The 19,380-nt window shown below is 39.2% G+C and overlaps 1 protein-coding gene across 5 annotated transcripts in view; it reads left to right on the forward strand.

Annotated features, from left to right (window-relative positions):
- The first annotated feature begins 4,533 nt into the window (after positions 1-4,533).
- Positions 4,534-19,380, forward strand: part of LOC137323113 (dachshund homolog 1-like) — a 427,393-nt gene continuing 412,546 nt past the window's right edge. For 2 of the 5 annotated variants that reach the window (XM_067986551.1, XM_067986553.1), the window contains exon 1: positions 4,534-5,604. In XM_067986551.1, coding sequence (XP_067842652.1) covers positions 5,042-5,604 — 563 coding nt within the window. In that variant the 5' untranslated portion in view covers positions 4,534-5,041. The remainder of the gene's footprint in view (positions 5,605-19,380) is intronic. The other 3 variants (XM_067986549.1, XM_067986552.1, XM_067986550.1) reach the window with 2 other exon arrangements.

A 19,380-nucleotide genomic window follows, 5' to 3' on the forward strand; every position in this document is an offset into this window, starting at 1 on the left:
AAAACAAAATCGATAAACTCCCTCATGTTTGTTTACTGTTTTAATGCATTTGATGTTGCCTGTAAATGTTTCACTTCCTTTTACAAAACACCAGACTGAGACTTTGGTAGTTGTTGAGGATGCAAAAGAGACCCCCCCCTATTAATATGTATATATATATATAACTTTTTAATTATTACAGCTTTGCAGCGTTCACGTCACCTGCACAATTGTCCCTGTAAATATGCACATTGCCTCAATGCACAAAGAGCGAGTCAGCATTAAATCAGACTGCTCTCTGATGTACAGCTTTATAACTCAGATATGCAGACTTGATCTTTAATACGTGGTTGGGGACAATGAAGAAACTGTCCAGCAATGTGTTCGCCCACGTCGTTTTTATCCCATCCCACTTCAAATTATATTGATTAAGGTTTTCAAAACTATATCGGTTGGAAATAATGCTGCGTTTCTTGCTGACGACAATGTTTCGGAATCCTTAAAGCACATTGTAACAATCTTTCATATGAAGACGTTACGAGGTGTTCCAGTTGATCAAATTTAAATTGGCAGATCTCCATCCTTAAATGACTCTGTTTTAAGTCAGCAATAAAACTCAAAATGCATCGACTTTACTAAAATTAATGGAATTTTTTTTAACCTAAAATTGTTTCTTTTGAAAAGTTCTATTCGTTTCGCTAAAGGAACCTGCCCCCTTTATCACCCCGCTCCTGGGTTAGTCAGCATCCAGGAAACTACATCACTGGTTTTGAAACTGACCAGAAAATTGCCTCTAAATCGATGCCTCTAAATAATTGCCTCTAAATAAAATACAAGTATCAGTCATCTGAACAGTCAACTCAAAAACAGCCATGGATCGCGTATACATTGGAAACTAAAGAAATCTCACGTTTTAAAAATAAATAACCGAACAGAAAGATTATATACATTTGTATTTCGTTTAATTTCCCGTTTCCCCCTCTTTGGCAGTCTATGCGAGGTATTAATCCTGGCCGTTAAGGGAGTTGCGGTGATTTCTAACATCTCTGCAGCCCAGGCAGGTTGTGCATGCTGATGAAACTGACAAGAAGCGACCAGATCCTTCAGGGACTTGTCGAGACAAGATGGACCTGTGCACAAAATGTGTCTTTTTATTTGTTTCCTTGCTCATCTGCCACAATGTTGGAGATGGGAAATTAACATGTTCTTTTACTCTTGTCGAACACATCCAAAGCAAATGATGTCTTTTGCAGCAAACGCTTTTAAAGTACTCTTACTGTACATTATGGATATTGATGCTTGCAATTTGTACTATTTATGTAAATTATTGATCAATTTGGCTATTTAATTCTTTACGTTTAATAGACAGAGACGTTTACTCGCATTGTGATTGATGAATGTTTATTGTCTGTTATGTACCAAATATAACATACTGATTGTAGTGGTTGCAAAGATTATTAATAAATAAAGAGCCAATGTTATACTAGTCAGTGGTTCGTGAATGCACTTTTGATCTAAAGAAACGACGATTAAAATATCCATTTAGATGGTCAATAGATAACCGTATTTTTCGTGATTTTATTAATGAATTAACGATGGAAATGATTTATTGACAAAAAAATTCTTGCACAGCGTGACTGAAAATGATGAAGGTTGAATGGAGATATGTTTCGCTGGTGAAAACGTCCTTACCGCTACAGGAATAAAAATGCAATAAAACCTCCATTAGGAGGAGCTTGTCACTTGCATCGCCTAATACGAATTCGAGTTTTGGGCAGTTCTGTACCTTGTAAGCAAGCACGCGTCGACTCAGATGTAGCCGAGTATACTGTAGGTGTCAGTGGATAGCTAAGGACCAATGTTCACAAAAACATTTCAGGTGTGATAAGACTTCCTCGACTGACTTAACCTTTTGTTGAGTTCCTATCGCAGAGTCGGTATTAAAACGTTGCAGTCAAATTATATGTGGTGTAATCTTTTTACGGTAATGTCCAACCCAAAAACTCTGAACTTGCGACCGTTTCATATAAATGAAAGTAGAAGACAGTGTTTGTGAAAGAGAGACGATGACAATAGCACAAGATAGTGAACTCAGGATGCAAAATGATGTGTGTGTGTGTGTGTGTTTGTTGGGGAGATAACTTAAAACATAGCTCCGCAAGTCTTCTGTTGCTGCAAAAATATGTTCGTTGTTTCACAGGGCGTTATATTTCGGCTTTCCTGCTCTATACAACTAAGCTTTTATTGTTCTGTTTTCTGATCTATAACAATTTTTACGATCAGAACAAATCCACAATTTGGGCAGACAATGTGATGACATTGATCTGTGCGGCTGAACTGGAAAATCTTGTTATTATTTATTAGATTTTCCGTGCTGTGGGCGGTTGAATGTGTGCTATCTTCGTTTTTTTTATATCTGCAGATTGCGAGATGTTGCCTGTTTGTCAGATCAACGTCGGTCTTCATCTACATATCTGCGGTCAAAACGTTTTTTTTTATATATCCCTTCCACATGAATTCAAATGCGAGGTCTTGAAGTGCCCTGGCTTCAATTAAAAGCAAACACAATTACAGTAGGTCGTGCTTGGAATACCAGCTCCACACTTGCATCTATTAATCATGAGATCCTTCTGGTCGCTATTTAAATGAACTTCAAGTTTGACTGTCAGCTGCATTGGGAGCTAATGCATGTTTATTCACAGCTCCAGATCTCACATATACAGCCTTGTGTATAAGGACAAACACATCGCTTTTTAGGTCAATAAAAGCAACTCGACCCACTCCCTATGCGCTGAATCTCCAGTTCTATTGTAAAAAGATAAAAGTAACGCTGTGCGTGTGTGGAAGGAAGGGGAGACTTGTTGAAAAACGCATGTATGGAACTTTTCTCTCCTAAAGGTCAGATCAATACGATAGTATCCAGACGTTATGCCTAATTTTCGGAGATTTTTTTTTCTTTACAAATTTAAATGACTGCCGCACTAACTAACCATTCACAAGTTTCCCCAATACCTCAAGTTGTGAGGATATTAAATAAGTCAGCAGTTTGTCCAAACGTAGGCGATTGTTAAACCCGCCCCCACCCCCCCAAACAAACTGTTTGTGCAGGACTAACGTTCCTCACGCTACCCCGTGGAGATTATAAACTGCGATTAGAGCTCGCGGTTTGTAAAGGACAATAACAAAACGACAAATTGAAGCAGTTGTCTCAGACCCTCTGAATTTTAAATGATCTTATTGATTTATTTTGCATCACAATCTGCCGCTTCCGGACTTAAAGACTGGCAATTCTTTTGTTTTAAATGTCATTTGTAGCTACCCTTTGTAAATTAAAATGGGGGAGGGGTAAATATCTTTCATTTTCAACAGCAAATTAAATTTCATTTGACTTGTTTTTGCAGCAGGAATAATTATTCAGTCCGCACTTTGAAAACCGGCATTTTGAGTGTCACGTACATCTTTAATTTGAGATATAAAATGACAGGTGCTGAAAAGAACAGACTCCACTGTAAACAATTTTGTCTTTAGTGTGTTTCTCATTTTTGTCTCCAACTTTTCCCCGACTCATTCAGCAGTCCCCTTTTTTTTCCAGAACTGTGGATTTAAAATAGCTTTTTGCATATTTAATTATGTTATTTTAGACCAGAATGATCACAGTGGGATTAAAGAGCGAACCTCCACAATGAGAAAGCTCTGTTAATTCTATTGTGCTGATGCTGACTACATTATACCATCTGATTCCTAGCCTGTATACAATATCTACACATTTGGGTATCGATCTTGTGCAGTTATTTGCTAGATTTGAGTGTGTGTGTGTGTGTTAATTGTTACAAAATCCCTTGGCTAAGGTATAATTTCCATCGGGAGGTTCACTGGCTGGCCTGTTTGTTCTGTCCTGTTGTGTTTTTAATAACTTTGGTATTTCTTTATGTTTTCGTATAAAAACGACAGACTTCGATGAGTGGGAGGGGTGCCTGCGTGTCGCCTATTCGCTGGTCTGAACGCAGCTTTTCGAATTCTACCATTTTAAGATTTATTTTAATTATTAAAGTTGATCTGATGTGTTTTCCTCTTTTTTTTCCACTTTATCCCAGATTACTGGGAAAGTATTGATTGAATGGGTGATCCAGCTGATTGACGTGTTCCTGATTTAAAAGTGACTGTATGTAGAATCTCTCGTATCCATACGTATACCATCACATATACCACCCCTCCCCTTACACTACCGATGGGCAGCGTGTCGGTCACCTAACGTGGTCGCAAAGTTAATCTGCTGATTCCACCAGATCCTTCGCAATGAGTCTGTCAATGTATTGAGATTAGAGGAATGATCCGGTTTGATTTATTACGGGGGGAAGGAGGGGGGTTCAGTTTGACATTGTGTCTTTTTTTTTGAAGGAGGGGGGGGGGTAACATTTCGGTGCATTAATCTGGCGCTACGCTTTATTGCCCTGTGATCACTGTTGAGCCGGAGGAGTTTCTGCAACCTGGGTCCTGCTGCTATTTCTTATGTTCTTATGAGTCATTGCTGGTTGGAAAGTTGATCTCTCTCTCTCTCTCTCCCTCGATTTCCATTACATTTCAAGTATTAGATTGGAGAAGCGATATTATTGTAAACTTGTCCCGTCTCTCCTGTGGCTTGCTGTCCTTCCTATTCGAGTACAAGAATTGGTGTGCCATTCTCTCTCTCTCTCTCTCTCTTCATGATGCGAGTGGAAAGGGTGCTATTTGATTTATTCCTGGCTGGAAAGTTAATTGCTCCGCCCCCGGGATACCGTGTGACAAGCCATTTCTCCTTTTGATGTTTATGTGTATGTGTGTGTTATGTGTGTGTTTGTCCGACAGCCCTTCGCCTTCTCTCTGCTTCTCTTCAACAAAATAATAACAATAATAACAACTTGAACAAGCCAGAGCTGGACTGCGGAGCAGAGGACAACTTTGATCAGCCACAAAACCCACCTTAATCATTCTTTTTTTTTTAATGAATGTGTGTTGATTTTTCTTTAAAGGAGAATATAGTCGCTTTTTTTTCTAAAAAAAAAATCTATATGTACCAGCGACCATGGCCGTCCCGGTTGCCCTGATCCCACCAGCCCCGGTGAATCAGACTCCCATCTCGACCCCTTCATCCTCCTCCTCCTCCTCATCCTCCTCTTCTTCTTCATCCCCTGCGATCTCTTCCATTTCTGCGTCCTCGGTGGCGGCGGCGGCGGCTGGTGGAGGAGGAGGAGGAGCAGGAGCAGGAGCAGCGGGACAGACTTTATTCCGGGCTGACGGCAGCTCCAAGCCGGTTTATTCCACGCCGTCTCCGGTGGAGAACACGCCGCAGAACAACGAGTGCAAGATGGTCGAGCTGAGGGGGGCTAAGGTGGCCTCGTTCACCGTGGACGGACACGAGCTCATCTGCCTACCCCAGGCTTTCGATCTGTTCCTCAAGCACCTGGTCGGCGGGCTTCACACCGTCTACACCAAGTTAAAGAGGCTGGATATAACGCCCGTGGTCTGCAACGTGGAGCAAGTCCGCATCCTGAGGGGTCTCGGTGCCATCCAGCCTGGGGTCAATCGCTGCAAGCTGATCTCCAGGAAGGACTTCGAGATCCTCTACAACGATTGCACTAACGCCAGGTAAGAGTCCTATCAAGGAGACGGGGACGGGATGGTCGGGGGCAGGCAGAGGTGGGCAAGGATGGACATGGAAAGGGGAGAACAGAGAGAGGTGGGGGGGGGTTAGTGAGCCATCAGACCAGGCGCGAATCGATCGTAGGCACATGGGGGTGCGATCAGCCCTCACTTAAAAGTCACCCCTGGTTGCTTTCACACAACTTACTTCCATGTCAACTCCCCCCACCCACCATTGAAAGCGAAAGTTTTGCACTTTATTTTTTTTAAAAATAAGCAGGAATGAAAGTCCCACCCAAAGCGAGACAAAGTTTTAAAGTCAAGAGGGGGAACTGGCTTGTTGAAAACGCCACCGCTTTCTGTGCTGAGGTCGACTTCGCCCAAGTCCCAAAGGTTAAAGTTTACGTGGCAAATTCGAACAGGATTTTTTCACCCTCTCCCCCCCCCCCCCCCTTCATGAGCGGACGATATCAGTCACTCTGTTGTTAGGGTGTGAGGTTCTAAATGGAGCTTAAGTTCTTCCCCGGCGATTTCACCGCAATTCCTGTAGGTTCAACTCCTCCGGGAAACTCTCCCAAACTCAGCCCAGTGTTTCTGTGCGCAGTGCTTCAGAGAGAGAGAGAGAGAGGGGAGGCAACGGTTTTCACTCATTCTAACGTTATCACCGTCACCTGTACCGTGTCCCCCCTGTTCTAACTAATCCCCCACATCGATAATAACCGGTCCTGAAGACTAAAGTAGGATTGCTAATATATTTTAAAAAAAACATGCTCCTGGGTTTTATTTACTCCAGACGAGAGTCGATCAGCTGTAGCCGAGGTTCACGCCTTTCCAATACCACCTGCTGATCTTATCAGAGTCCCAAAGTGAGGTGATATTGGCAATCCTACAAAGCAGTTTAAGCGTTTCTGGCCTGATATGAAGTGTATTGTAGCCACGAGTGACCTACTTTTAAATGTCATCAACCCGAATGGGTTTTTCTGAGAACTTCGAACTGATTTGAAAAGATTAACGTTTGCACACAAACGATGCTCCAATACGTATGGGTCCATTTGCTTAAATCCCTGTTGTTGTGCGTATAGGGGAAGACAGCTTCAGGATGCAGCCCTGAAACTTTGCAATAATGTTATGCTCTTTTTAAAGAATGATTTGGAACAAGTAAAAAAAAGTAAATCCCACATGACAACTTCTGCACCCGTGTTTGTTTTACTCTAAACAGAGCTTTAAGCTAACACACGCCGATTTGTGGTATCTCTCACACACACATATCTTAGAACAATGAACTGTTCCATACTATTCCTTGGAGAGGGTATATGAGCCTCAAACCTCCCCTTAAGAACAGGCAAGACTAACTTTCATGTGAGTACCTGTTACAAGAAAATCTAGAATCGTTCACATAATATATTTTACAGAAATAAGCTTTGAAATCTTTCATAAAATGTTGTCTTTACTTTTGCTGTCATCTCAATTCAGTTCTTGTAAGGTTTAATCTTACAATGTTTCAGTGCATTACTTAGTCCTTGAGTAATAATTAGCCACATCAGTTTAAAGGAAGATAAGTTGCAATTGGCAAAGTCCCTTGCTTTTTCCTTACTACAAAATAAGAAGTTTTCATTAATAAATGTTTCAACTAATAAAAATCCATTGAGCATATTCTCACTTACATGATGTGTTCTAAAATAACAAGCTGTACCAGATGGCTGCCAACAACTGTGCTTTTACACCACCCATTAATGGCTTTACTTTGATCTTTTTATGCTTTAGAATATATGGCACATCACAGAGTTCTTACATGTACATTGTACTGTGCTCTTTAATGATCCATATCAATTTAAAAGAGTCTGGCTGTATCACATGTTGCAAGGACAACATTCACAACACCCACATTGATAACTCTTTCTTTGCCCTCATCAGGTTTCTGTTGGTTTAAAGCTCCTTGTTTTTTTTTGTAAGTGACTTCTTGTAATAATAAGATAAATTCATAATTTAAAGAAATTCTAGAGTTAAAATAATACTTTTCTGTCTTTTCCGACTGTCACTTAGCCTGCTATGTTTATGTTCATCTGAAGGATCCATTAGTGAATTAAAAGTGTTGGTGTCTTTTCCCACACACTGTAGTCCAGTGTTCAGAAGAATGATCTCATCTCATGAAAGAGTTACTTTAAAATATGTTACCTTGACGACACCCTTGTTGAAAGTTATCATAGCTTTTGTTACATGTTAAGGTTAAATAGATGATCCTTAACCTCTCTTACTGAGAATGTCACAATGTTCTGTCATTACAACAGCATGATTCCTCTGGTTTTAAAATGAGAATTAAAAGTAAGATTCCTCTTTTTGAAAAAAAGAATGTTGCACTGCTCAGGTTTAAAAACAATCAGATCACAGAGAGCTTACACCCATCAGACATGGTTACAGCACCCTGCTTAGCTACCTCAGTCATTTAATGCTTATTGATGCATAAAAAGCTACAGAATCAATTTACTCTTCAGATGATCAAACCAGTTAATGCAGTGGAATTATTAAAATGACTTCATACAATGCAGTGGACCAGCGGCTGGCTGATTCAAAGACCTTAACTTTACCCCACGTCCTGTTGACAATATTATTTACTCTTTGCTATATATAAATTTATGATTTCATTTGATCCAGCGATGGGCATAAAATACTTATAAAATGTAATAATCAGCTTACTTTATGCTAGGGTATCTTTATACACCACATGAGTGCTTCATGCATTACTTCATAATAGGACAAGCTTTTCCTCAATGCAGTAATATGGGATGTGACATAAATTGACAGTGTGGTGCTAGCTAGATACATAACTGATTGATGGAAGTCAGAAAATATTAATAATTTTGATTATTTATTTCCTTATTGCTGTAACTTTTCATGAGAAGATTTAATTATCACTGACTGCAGTTTTATATCTTAATGATCATTAAACCTTTGAGTAATGGACTGGCACTGTGATTTTTAAAGTAGTGTTGTACACACAAGGACCCATACATGGAAGCTGTCTGCTTAATATATTAATATAGGCCATTATTGGTTGTTATTTTTTTTCATTCATGTGATGTGGGTGTCACTGGCAAGGCCAGCATTTATTGCCCATCCCTAAAGTTAATCAGATACAAGTTAAGTTACATATTAAGTTAATCAAATACAAGAATCAGTTTTTAATTGAGTTAATTTTTTAACATCGGAGTTATAATATTTAAAGTGGAACATTCCCTAGAATAATATGAATCTTGTTCTAATAACAGTACATTAGAAAATTGTTCAAGTCCAGTATTCTGCCCACATTATTTGAGTAGATGAACGTATAATCAAAAGTATCTATGTTTTTGGATCATGTATGTGAGCTTGAACAGAATGCATTATATGATATTTCACTGGTGTAGTAAACAGTGTACATTGCCTATTGGGTCCAGAAGTTATACTTGCTGTTTTAATGTATATACAGTGTATACTGTGCAAGTTTCCTCTCATTAGCAGAGTGATTTCTCAGATCATCATATACCTTGGTATTAGTCCTTGACTTCAACACTACATTTTTCTATTAAAATATATCATTGAGAACTTTTTTCTTTTTGTTCTTTTCAATTCTCAAATCATACTTTTTAGGTATACAGTAAATTCTAAGGAAGTCCGGGAATATCACACCTGAATTTCTGTCCTGATACTTTCAGAATATTCTTACATTCTTCACTTGGATTCCCTGTATAATTTCAAACCTGTGAAGGTGACTTCTATTATCAAATAGAATGAGAAACAATGTATAGAACTGTGGACATTTCTTAATTTGCAGGAATTATACAAATAGACTAACAAATGAAATTTTGTTCCACGTCATGTTATGCTAGTAAATAAATGTTACTGCTGTCCATTAAAAGGTTCAAATTACTAGCACACATATTGTGTATTCTCTTACTTACAAAAATAGTGTTGTGTTTCAACTGCTTGAACAGTGAGATACAGAAACTTCAAATCCTTGTACTTAACTTACCAAAAGTGTCCTTTCTTTTCCGTTAAAAGCAGTTTCCAAAGGAGAACTTAATTTAAGCTGAAAAAATCTATAGCAAACCAAATTCACTCAATGGCAACAGCAAAATGTCATGTACATAGTGCTCAAAGTACAAGCAGGCACAAAAGCAGGGGTTCGCCAACAAATGAGGTTTTTGATGGTATGAGATGCTTGGTTTGAATTTCCATCAGAAATGTATTACATAAAGTGGTAGACTGCAAATGAAAGTGTTTTCATTATAGTTAGCTGATGCATACAGATACATCTAATCATTCAGTGATCTACTATGTGTGGCCCAGAGTGGTGTTCAGATTAGTCTTTCTACAAGAGATAAGTATAAATAACTTTTCTACCAACTGTTACATGCACAAGCATCCTGAAGTCTGTAACTCTTTCATGCCTACTAACAACTCAGAGTCTAGTTTAATATAAAGGTGAATGAGGCAATAGGCTAAAACAGGGGTTAGTTATAATATGTAACATGGTTTTTGCTGAGAATGTGACCTGGTGCTCTGTCGATGACCTCTGTACTCAGTCCAGGGTCTCTTAGTGAGAGAAAGGGTAAGAAGGAAACAGGTGTGACAAAGTTTGATATCAGTGGTCGTGTTATTGAATTGAGATGCTATATTTTATATTGTCACTTGAATGTGACACAAATTGAGCTTTTCTTTGTATAATGGATATAGGAAGGGGAGCTGTGTTTATGATAAAAGAAACCACAACTGACATTGGGAGGCAAGTAAGTCATAAGTCTGAGTTACTGCTTGATCCCATGTGCTGGAGTCTTATCTGATTTATAGCAACACAGTTTGATACAGGAACAAAAAAGATTTAAAAAAATAATAAAGTTAAAATGACAGTTGATGCTGATAGTTAGGGAAATTGAACTTCTGGATTATAAAAATACTTACTGCGAATTAATTCTGAGTGCAGACCACACATAGTGTATGAACAGCCGTAACTTGTTAATAAAGACTATGATAATCTATTGATACACATCTTGTGGTGCCAACAAATATTTGAGCAGATTGAAGGGCAGTCTTAGATAGTAAGAACATCTTTTACTATGTTAACTGGAATTGCCCTTAACTTTTACTCTGTGTTTTCTGAAATAATACATTTTATTGTCTCTTTCTGTGTTCAAAGTAAGAAGTTGTTGCCAGATGCCATGGATGAAATGCATTTAGTGTCAAAGGATTTGTTTAAGTCATTTAGAACAAGCAAAGATATTACTACCTTTTGTCACTCAATCAAATGAGTTTCACATTCAAAGTAACAGGGTTCGAGAGCCATTGTTTGAAGTATAGTCATTAACAGGAAAAGTGGAGTGAGAAACATTGAGAGCAAGAGATTCCTGAGGCATATTGAATAAGCAGAGTGACAGGAAACTGTTGCATGACTTTTTACTGAACTTGAGTGAGGATGAACATTACTTAAAAGTTGCTTTTGTTACATAATTTCAGATTGTAGAACAAACATTTATTTTGTACACCCTAATAAAGGCTATCTGTAGTTATCAGAAATGTGAAGTCTTGAGGGCCACACATTTGATCCTATCACCTAACAATAATCAACGTCCATAATTTTATATACAGTACTTCCAAAGTCTGATCATTTCAAAGCTAAGTGCATTTAGATTAGAATCAGCACTAGAACAATAATTAGGTATTGAGCAAAAACGGAACAGTAATTCTTAAATAATAATTGCAATAAAACTGTGTGCGTTTTTTGGGGGGTGGGGGGACTGGCAGTGATACATGGGAGTTTAATGACAGTAAGGTGCTTGGTTAATACTGCAACACACAAGGCCTGTAATTGCCTTTGAAAGCACCTGGTAGTGGTTGTGTTAGATTGAAATCAATCACTTTCACAATCGCTCTGAACTATTTCAGGAACCATTACATCACTGCTGAAAGTGCAGGCGTACACACAATCGGAATTAAAGACATCTTCAATCAGATTGTGAACAGATTGGATCCTCGCACTGTAACATCTTAGGTAGCCATTTCTCTTTCAGAGGGCTGCTCACTCATTTGTTGTTTGCAATGCCATTTGGTGTCATCCAATAGCTTGACAGCGGTATGCTGCTGCTGCCAAGAAGTGTCATAAAAAGGTCATGGTTTCTAAGCGGTATTTCAAATCAAATCACTTTGAAAAGGCTAGATTAGAGGGATCATATCCCTTCTTCTGGCCTATACAAGGTGGCGTTCCAAACTACCAAAATTCAAACAAACATACCATTCTCCCATGTAAGCCCTGTCAATGAAAGGTATTTTAAATACTTTCAGTCAAAGAAGATCACAGTATGTCTAGGTCACGTGGCTCAAATACCACACCTGTTTGGAGATTGAGACTTCAAAACTTTAAGTGTTCTTCACAGACTTTCAATTTTAAATCATTTGAATTAAAATTAAGGTAAAACAAGACTTCCTATAAATTTCATCTCCACCTCTTGCTTGATTAAAGCATGATTTTCCCCAAGCCAATGTCTTTTAGTTTTAAATGAAGTAATTATTTTATCATAAACCAAGTTTAAATTGAAATTTGTTTTCTTGACCTGAAAGTAAAGTTGTAAAAAAACCATCTTCACTTGAACTCCTTATCTCTGTTGCATTACTTCGTGCGAAAACAAAACTTTTCTGCTGCAGTTATCCGTAAGCAAATACAAACGCTATAATGCGGGACCTCCCGTCAGTGTCCACAGGGGGAGTGTAAGAGGTACGAGATGTTTTGAGAGGAATGAATAAGAATAATACTATTGCTGTCATTGCTGCATTGAACAAACTATTCTTCCTTCAGACTAACAACACGAGGGGTTTAATGGGGCTCGCAGTATTCTTAACATTCATAGGAAGATTGTTTCACACAGAAAGCACTGTGCTTTGTGTATGTTACATCTATGGTGCAGTGGGACTTTGTCGGTGTGAGAGAAGGAACAGTCGAAAATGACAAAGGCAACTTTTTATTTTGCCTGGTTCGTGTAGCTGTTTGTTTTATGAGGGAGTTGTGCGTATTTTCATGTCACCCATGGGAATTGCTGGATCAGATTCAGATCATATCGAGTGGAAATGGGTGCTAAGATACCAGTCACCCAGCAACCGCATACAAGTGGGAATTGGGATAATAATAACTTCAAAAAGGAACGGCATAAGGCTGATCAGGATGGGAACCAAATTGCATGAAAAATGAGACAGTATAGAATTCACTCAAGTGGCCTTAATGCCAATTAAGACAAAATGGCACAGTTGGATCCAATAGAATCATTTTAAAAAAATATTTTGTAGTTTTGAGCTCAGGCTCTAAGTAGATGGCTCTGAAAAAAATACATCTCCATTAATTACCATACTGTATTTAAACACGCTCCATTCTGTTACCGTATATGGCACATTAACTACACTTCCAGTGGTACGTGTTCTTTGCAGCCTTCAGAAATAGGGACAGTTCCGATTTAATTAACATCTGCAAATACAATTTGCATTTCCAATGATGTATGTTACAAAGTAGAATGAGATGAAGCCATAACACCGTGTAACTTTAAATCTCCGTCTTCGTTTAAGCGCACTGCATACTTTTCTGCTTCAAGCTGTGGTGCTGAATTTTTTTTTTGCAGTCTTGAAAGGGTTAATACTTACCTTGAAGTATTTGCTGTCTCACAAAGCCGCTACTAACGCTGTGCTTAAATGAAACACAAACTCTTGGTGCGTGCTACCTTAAAGAGACAGTACGTCCCACCCCGCCTCCTTCCTCAATCTGCTTAGGCTGCAATTCACGACTATGAATAATCCAAACTGCATCACCGATACCTTTTCATCATGCACCGACTTTCTCAAAATATCCAATGTCTTTAACGATTCAGTTGATGTGCTGTGAAATAATTTTTCACAGAGGGAAAAAAAAGATGACTGCTAATTGCATTGTAATATTACTGTCATGTTTTTTTGAATGCATTACTGTTGGGTAGTGAATAATCAATTACAATGGCTGAAGGCAGATTTTGCTGGAGTATCAAGGCTGCTCGGATCAGAAGGAAAAAATGATACAAATGTGTACAACTGACCTGGATTTGATTGTCAGTTGTGTCCACCTCCCCTCCAAAAATAAATTTAAATGAACACATCACTGCTTCCTTTCACTTCAGTATCATGATGCGTCATATAAGCTGACATCCTCGCGCCGAGAAGACTTGAAGTAGACAGGACTCTGGTCTTGGTTAGGCTTATGTTTAATATGGTCACGTACAGAAATTGATTTTCTTCAGAAATTAATTAATTTTTCATATCGCTCTAAGCTGCAGTTAAAAAGAGTGCACACTTGCCTGTTTTTTTGCCAGAAATATTGCCTAATCATATTAATACGATTGCCCCAAGGATGGAAAGATAATTGTACAAACGCATTTGGAAATATGTATCACTGAGTATTTATGATTAAATTATGCAAATCGCCCATCTCCCATCCTTTCGAGCCCCAGATCGTCTAATTAGGATTGATATGCTGAATAGATGTTGTTGAATCTAGATACAAGCATGACCAAAAAGCATAAAATTGGAAATGACAGGGCTGGAATTTAAGAAAGTATCTCTTCCCCCCCCTCTCCAAACTTGAGTATAGCTACAGGAAGGAATGTTCCAATGACCTGTCAATGCTCCAGCCATTGTTAGCCATGGGTAGTCAAGTCACTTTCTAGCTCTGCCGGCTCCTGCTTCCCATCTGCGGGAATGATGAATTGCTGTGTTTAATACATTTCAGCTTTTGTCTGACTGTCTTGCTGGGGGGAAAAGACAGCCACAGTCAAGAGTTTCAGCAGCGACTACAAAAACAGCTCCGCTCTCTTTCTCATGTAAAGCCTTAACCCTGGGAAGGTGAAACGCGGCCGACTGATTGGCTTGGAAGTGCGACAACGGAGATGAGCAACGTGTCGACCCCAGTGTTAACCCTTCACTGGAGATGTGCCAAGAAATAGGGGATGGTGTCAGCGGAGACCTCGAAATCGTTATTAACGATCCGCCGGCCTGTTTAGCTGACTTCCATAGCCAGCGTTGTGCCACGGTGCCCTGCAGCCCCATTCGCTGTTAAATAGATCTCCGGCAATCGCTGTTTCTTTGAAGTTTGTAATTTGCAATCTGGGATGAATCTGAGAATATCTCGAGATAAAAGGGGGAGGGGGGTTTATTTGGTTAACAAAGAGAAACTTCGCGGCACTTGCTGCTTAAGCATTCAGCATTCCCATTTGTTTAATCATAGACTTTTACTAACATACCGGCAAAAAAAAAATGGTGTGGATGTATTTCTGTTGCATTTACAAATCGTAAAGTATAAATAGAGAGCCATGCTTCTCTGCTTTCCCTGCTGTATAAATAGGAGCTCCATATGGTTAGCACAATAAACGCTGTGATTAGTGCTTTAAGGCTAAAGCTGTATAAACATCTCATTCAATGGGGCTGGAATGATCCCTCGTAATAGAGTTATGAGGATGAGATTTGGTCACTTTTGAACGATCCAGCGGGCGGAGGCGCACGTCAGCCTTGTTTTGCCAAAAAAAAAATGCCCCTGAAAAAGTAATTTCATTAGAGAGGTGACGGCAGTAGAGGAATTGGTGTGACTGTTAGTTTTCTATTTGACGAGTTAAACAGTCTGATTGACATTTCCCGACGTTTCTTATGTTTAAATGACACGTCCCAGGTTCTTATACAGCAGGTTATAGAATGACTAGAAAAACTTGGTCCTCGATTCCTTTTCATTTAATTGGATTTGACCATTTACCCTCAGCCAAGTTATTTTGATAATTGCCATTCAGCTGCATCTTGGATGACTTAAAGGTGCCGTTCCATCCTGCACAGAAGGGTGGTGTTTTTATATTAAGTGGCTCAATCCATCCGAGCAGTTACCATAATGATGGAGTTAGTTCAGGTATTGTCAAAGTTTGGATTTAAGTGTGCTCTGATTTTAAAGCCACGAGGGTTTGGGGGGAGGCGGCTTCAAAGGTACTGTCCGTTTAGTTACCATCTAAGATCGGAGCTTTGAAACTCTTCCAAAATACCTAAACTCAAAAGAACAAAGCAGACTCAAATGTTGGATACATAAACACAGAAAGTGTTTGCTAAACAGGAATTTCAGGATTGCAAGGCAGAATTCCCTGACGCCATTGCTCCTTTAACAGAAGTGCAAATATTAACAGAAATGGCCCACTGTAATAATAATAATAAAAATAAATACAATACTTAAACCTGGAAAAAGAACAAAATGTCATTAGAGAAGGAACACAGTTCCTATTCTAGCTGGCTTTTTCGCATGTACGTTAGATACGCTATCATAATATTTCCCACTAGCAATTACTTGCTAACGAGCAGCCCTACTGGCATAATAATTATGAAAAAAACGAATAAAAAATAAGTACACTACTGTACAGACAAAACGGGGAGATGGCATCTTCACCACTGCTCATAATAGTTCCAAAACACTAATGCATTTATTAATGAAGTCCGGGATATTGGTAAATGCTGCAGGTAGACAGAAAATTTTCTAAACTTGCACAATGCGATGATGACCTTGGAGGGGGGGAGCTAATATTTTAACAACATTAATAATCGTAATGGGAAAAAAGAACCTGGTTGTTTAATGACATGATAGAAGGTCTGGATTGTTCTTTTTTAATACTCAGCAATTTAAAAACCCGAGCCTGGCATCAAATCGTTTAATATATCAAAACGAATGCGAATCGAAGAAAAATGCTTAAGCAATCTTTTGGAAAGTGCAGTGGGAATAGTAAAAATAAAACATGATAAATAAAAGGTCTCCAGTCATTATTCCCCAGTGCTCCCATAGCTGCTTAGATGGACTTTCTGCAAAGCTTAATGCTGTCCCATCGGAGATTTCAATCCCTGCGTGGTAAATAGAATGTGAAATGCATCGCTGGGAAATCAACAGCAGAAGTTTAAAGAGGTTCACATGATCCTTCAAGGCCATCATTTAGCAGAGTGATTTATCTGGTGTCGTCCGCGAATTGCAGATTGTGGATTGGTTATTCTGAATGGAGAGTGAATTAAGTTGAGCTGACATCGCATGCCAATAAGCATTGTTTCATTACTGATGCGGAATTCATTTCTGGAGCGCACTGATTTATTGCATGATTTGCAATTATGAGCAGATGACCTAGTTCTTCGGAGGAGAACACAAATGGTTTTCATGTCTCAAAATATTTTTTGAGACATTACCTTTCCATTACATTTTTATTTTAAATATATGGGCTTAGTGCAGCTCGTCCATTTTTTGAAGGAACTTCTAGTGACACGTGGGGGCAATGCTAACTGAGTGGAATCACAACTAATTCCAACAGGGCTTAGACGGAAGCATGCCCCGAGAGATTAATATTCTGCACAATTGTTCTGCGAAATGTGCTATAAAATGGGGGTTTAATGAGAGAAGAACGTAGAACACATTTAGACTGAGTACACGAGGTAACTAACATGAGTTTATTGAAAAGGGGGAATCGGTACACGTTTATAGAATGGAGAAGATGCCATCAAACAAGTCAGGAAAGAATGACGTTGGCGGAGAGGACAGGAACACCAAGGGATTTCATGTGCCATTTTTATTATGTGGTATATCATATCTGAACACATAAAATGTCATTTTGGTACTGTGCAAGTTCCTACATCATATATTCTCAATTCGCAAGTGTTGAAAAATAACCCAGTGAGGTCAGTTTCTGGGGGTGATTCCGCGTTGTTGGGTAGAGCTCAAAAACAAGTCGTGGATGATCTGAAAAGTTCTCAAGACTGCTCGGTCATACAGCTAAATATAATACCCAACCCGACCATGTGCTGGGGTAGGAATATAGAATTCACTGACAGGGGCGGAAAACAACCCCCTTCAGAGAGAATTCGTTTCCTTTGTATTAAAAAGTAATTAATTTCTTAGTAATTAGCTTCTTAGTAATTAAGCAATTAAAGAATCGGCCCAGACCTTATAATTTTGGTTTTAGGATTGGAAAAGAGGTCCAACTTTCTCAGGCCTCAAAAGTGCAGGAGATCAAAAAGGGCGTATTACAGACGAAAGAGAACTTTGGAGTTCATGTTTAAAGAGAGCTGTCAGCCTTCTTTGATATTTATGTAGACCATGGATGGTTAATGGTATTAGGCTTCCTAAAATAATATTTAGATTGTGGGTCAAAACGGTTAAAATAAATTCGTTAAAATGTTCAGCTGGAACTCTTCTCTAAACCTTTCTGCCCCGCTACATCTCTTCACCTTCAAAGGTCTCCTCAAAACCAGCCTCGTCCTCCAGGCTTGGAGTCACTTCCACTACTTCTGTCTACTACTTCCTGGGGGGTTGTTCCACCACCGTAAAGGCGTTGGGACATTTATTATGTTAAAGGTCTTGCATAAATGTAAGTTGTTCTTCACAGACAGTAGGCATGCCTAGTCCAAAATTCGTTCCTGTCCCTCTGCTTGTTTTATGAGGGCTACCGAACAAAAGTGGCTGCTGGTTTCTGTTACAAACTTTTAATTGCCATTGAAATAACTTGAATATTACAAACCCGAGGTATGTCAGGGCGAATACTGTATGGAATTAATTACTGAATCTAAGACTACCTACATATCAATGATTACTGATAAGGCACTGCCACTTTAAAAGGAAACGAACGGCCAACTACGTTAAAAGGGGGTTGTATCGCTCCCCTTAAACAGAGATTCAGAGCAGCCAGTCATTAAAAGGCTCTCTGTGACAATATTGCATATTTGTGCATCTGACGTGGGAAGACTTGCAAATTAATTTCTGTTGGACGCGCGTAATAGAAAACCTAAATTTTGCTTGTTGGCTGCCTCGACAAGAGGGCCTCAAAGCAGTCACTCTTCATTGTTCCAAAGAAATTGGATGACTAATTGTACGGGCAGAGTGAAAACAAGCACAGCTCTGTCTTCCCCCCCACCACCCCTCCTCCCACCTACAAAACAAAGTCATTTTAATTAACAGAAGAGTACAAAGGTTGGCCAGAGATTTCTCACTGATGAACAGTGCTAGATAATTTGGGAAAATGTTATTCATAGTTAACTGTAGCCATTGCACAATGGAAAGTTGTAGAGATTGGAACACATCATAGCAATGTATTAAAATTGCACAACAGGTAACTTTTATTGCTTAGGAGCAGTGAATGCTTGGAGAAAATGACAACCCAGACCAAAGTGTGTTTTTGAATATTTTTAATATTGTTTGTTTTGTCAAACACCCACTTGTCACTCTCTAGCTTCATTTAATCTCCTCTCACCTAAAGGTTTTCCAGTGGAACTTCTCTTCACGTGGCTTCCAAAATGCAATAAATACAGCCCGGAATGCCTCACCGCAACACCCAGTACTATGGTTGAATATTGCAAGGTTAAAAACAACTTCATAAATGGTTACAGTCAGTAAATAAAATGCATTAAATGCCCTTGGTCTTGGCCAAACAACAAGGGCCCTTGCTGACCTCCGAAGACATGCTCTATGAATAGCTAGGATCCTGGAATGTGCACTCTCAGTCAGTCAGCGTTCTGTTCCCACGGCACCTCAATGTTTTAGGGACGATTTGTGAAATTTTTATGTAGCACCGGGAGGTATTTAGCTCTGTTTGGAGATTGCCTTCACTTGAACCCCACCAGAACTGCTTGTGCTGACATTTTGGGCCTCTTGGGGTGGGGGGAAATCAACTTTGCAACATACCTTCAAGACAGAGGGCAAGTGCCTCTAAGTGCTGTCATAAAATTATGGTTGCTGGGGCT

Source organism: Heptranchias perlo, chromosome 6 (assembly GCF_035084215.1).
Source record: "Heptranchias perlo isolate sHepPer1 chromosome 6, sHepPer1.hap1, whole genome shotgun sequence".
Classification (NCBI taxonomy): domain Eukaryota; kingdom Metazoa; phylum Chordata; class Chondrichthyes; order Hexanchiformes; family Hexanchidae; genus Heptranchias; species Heptranchias perlo.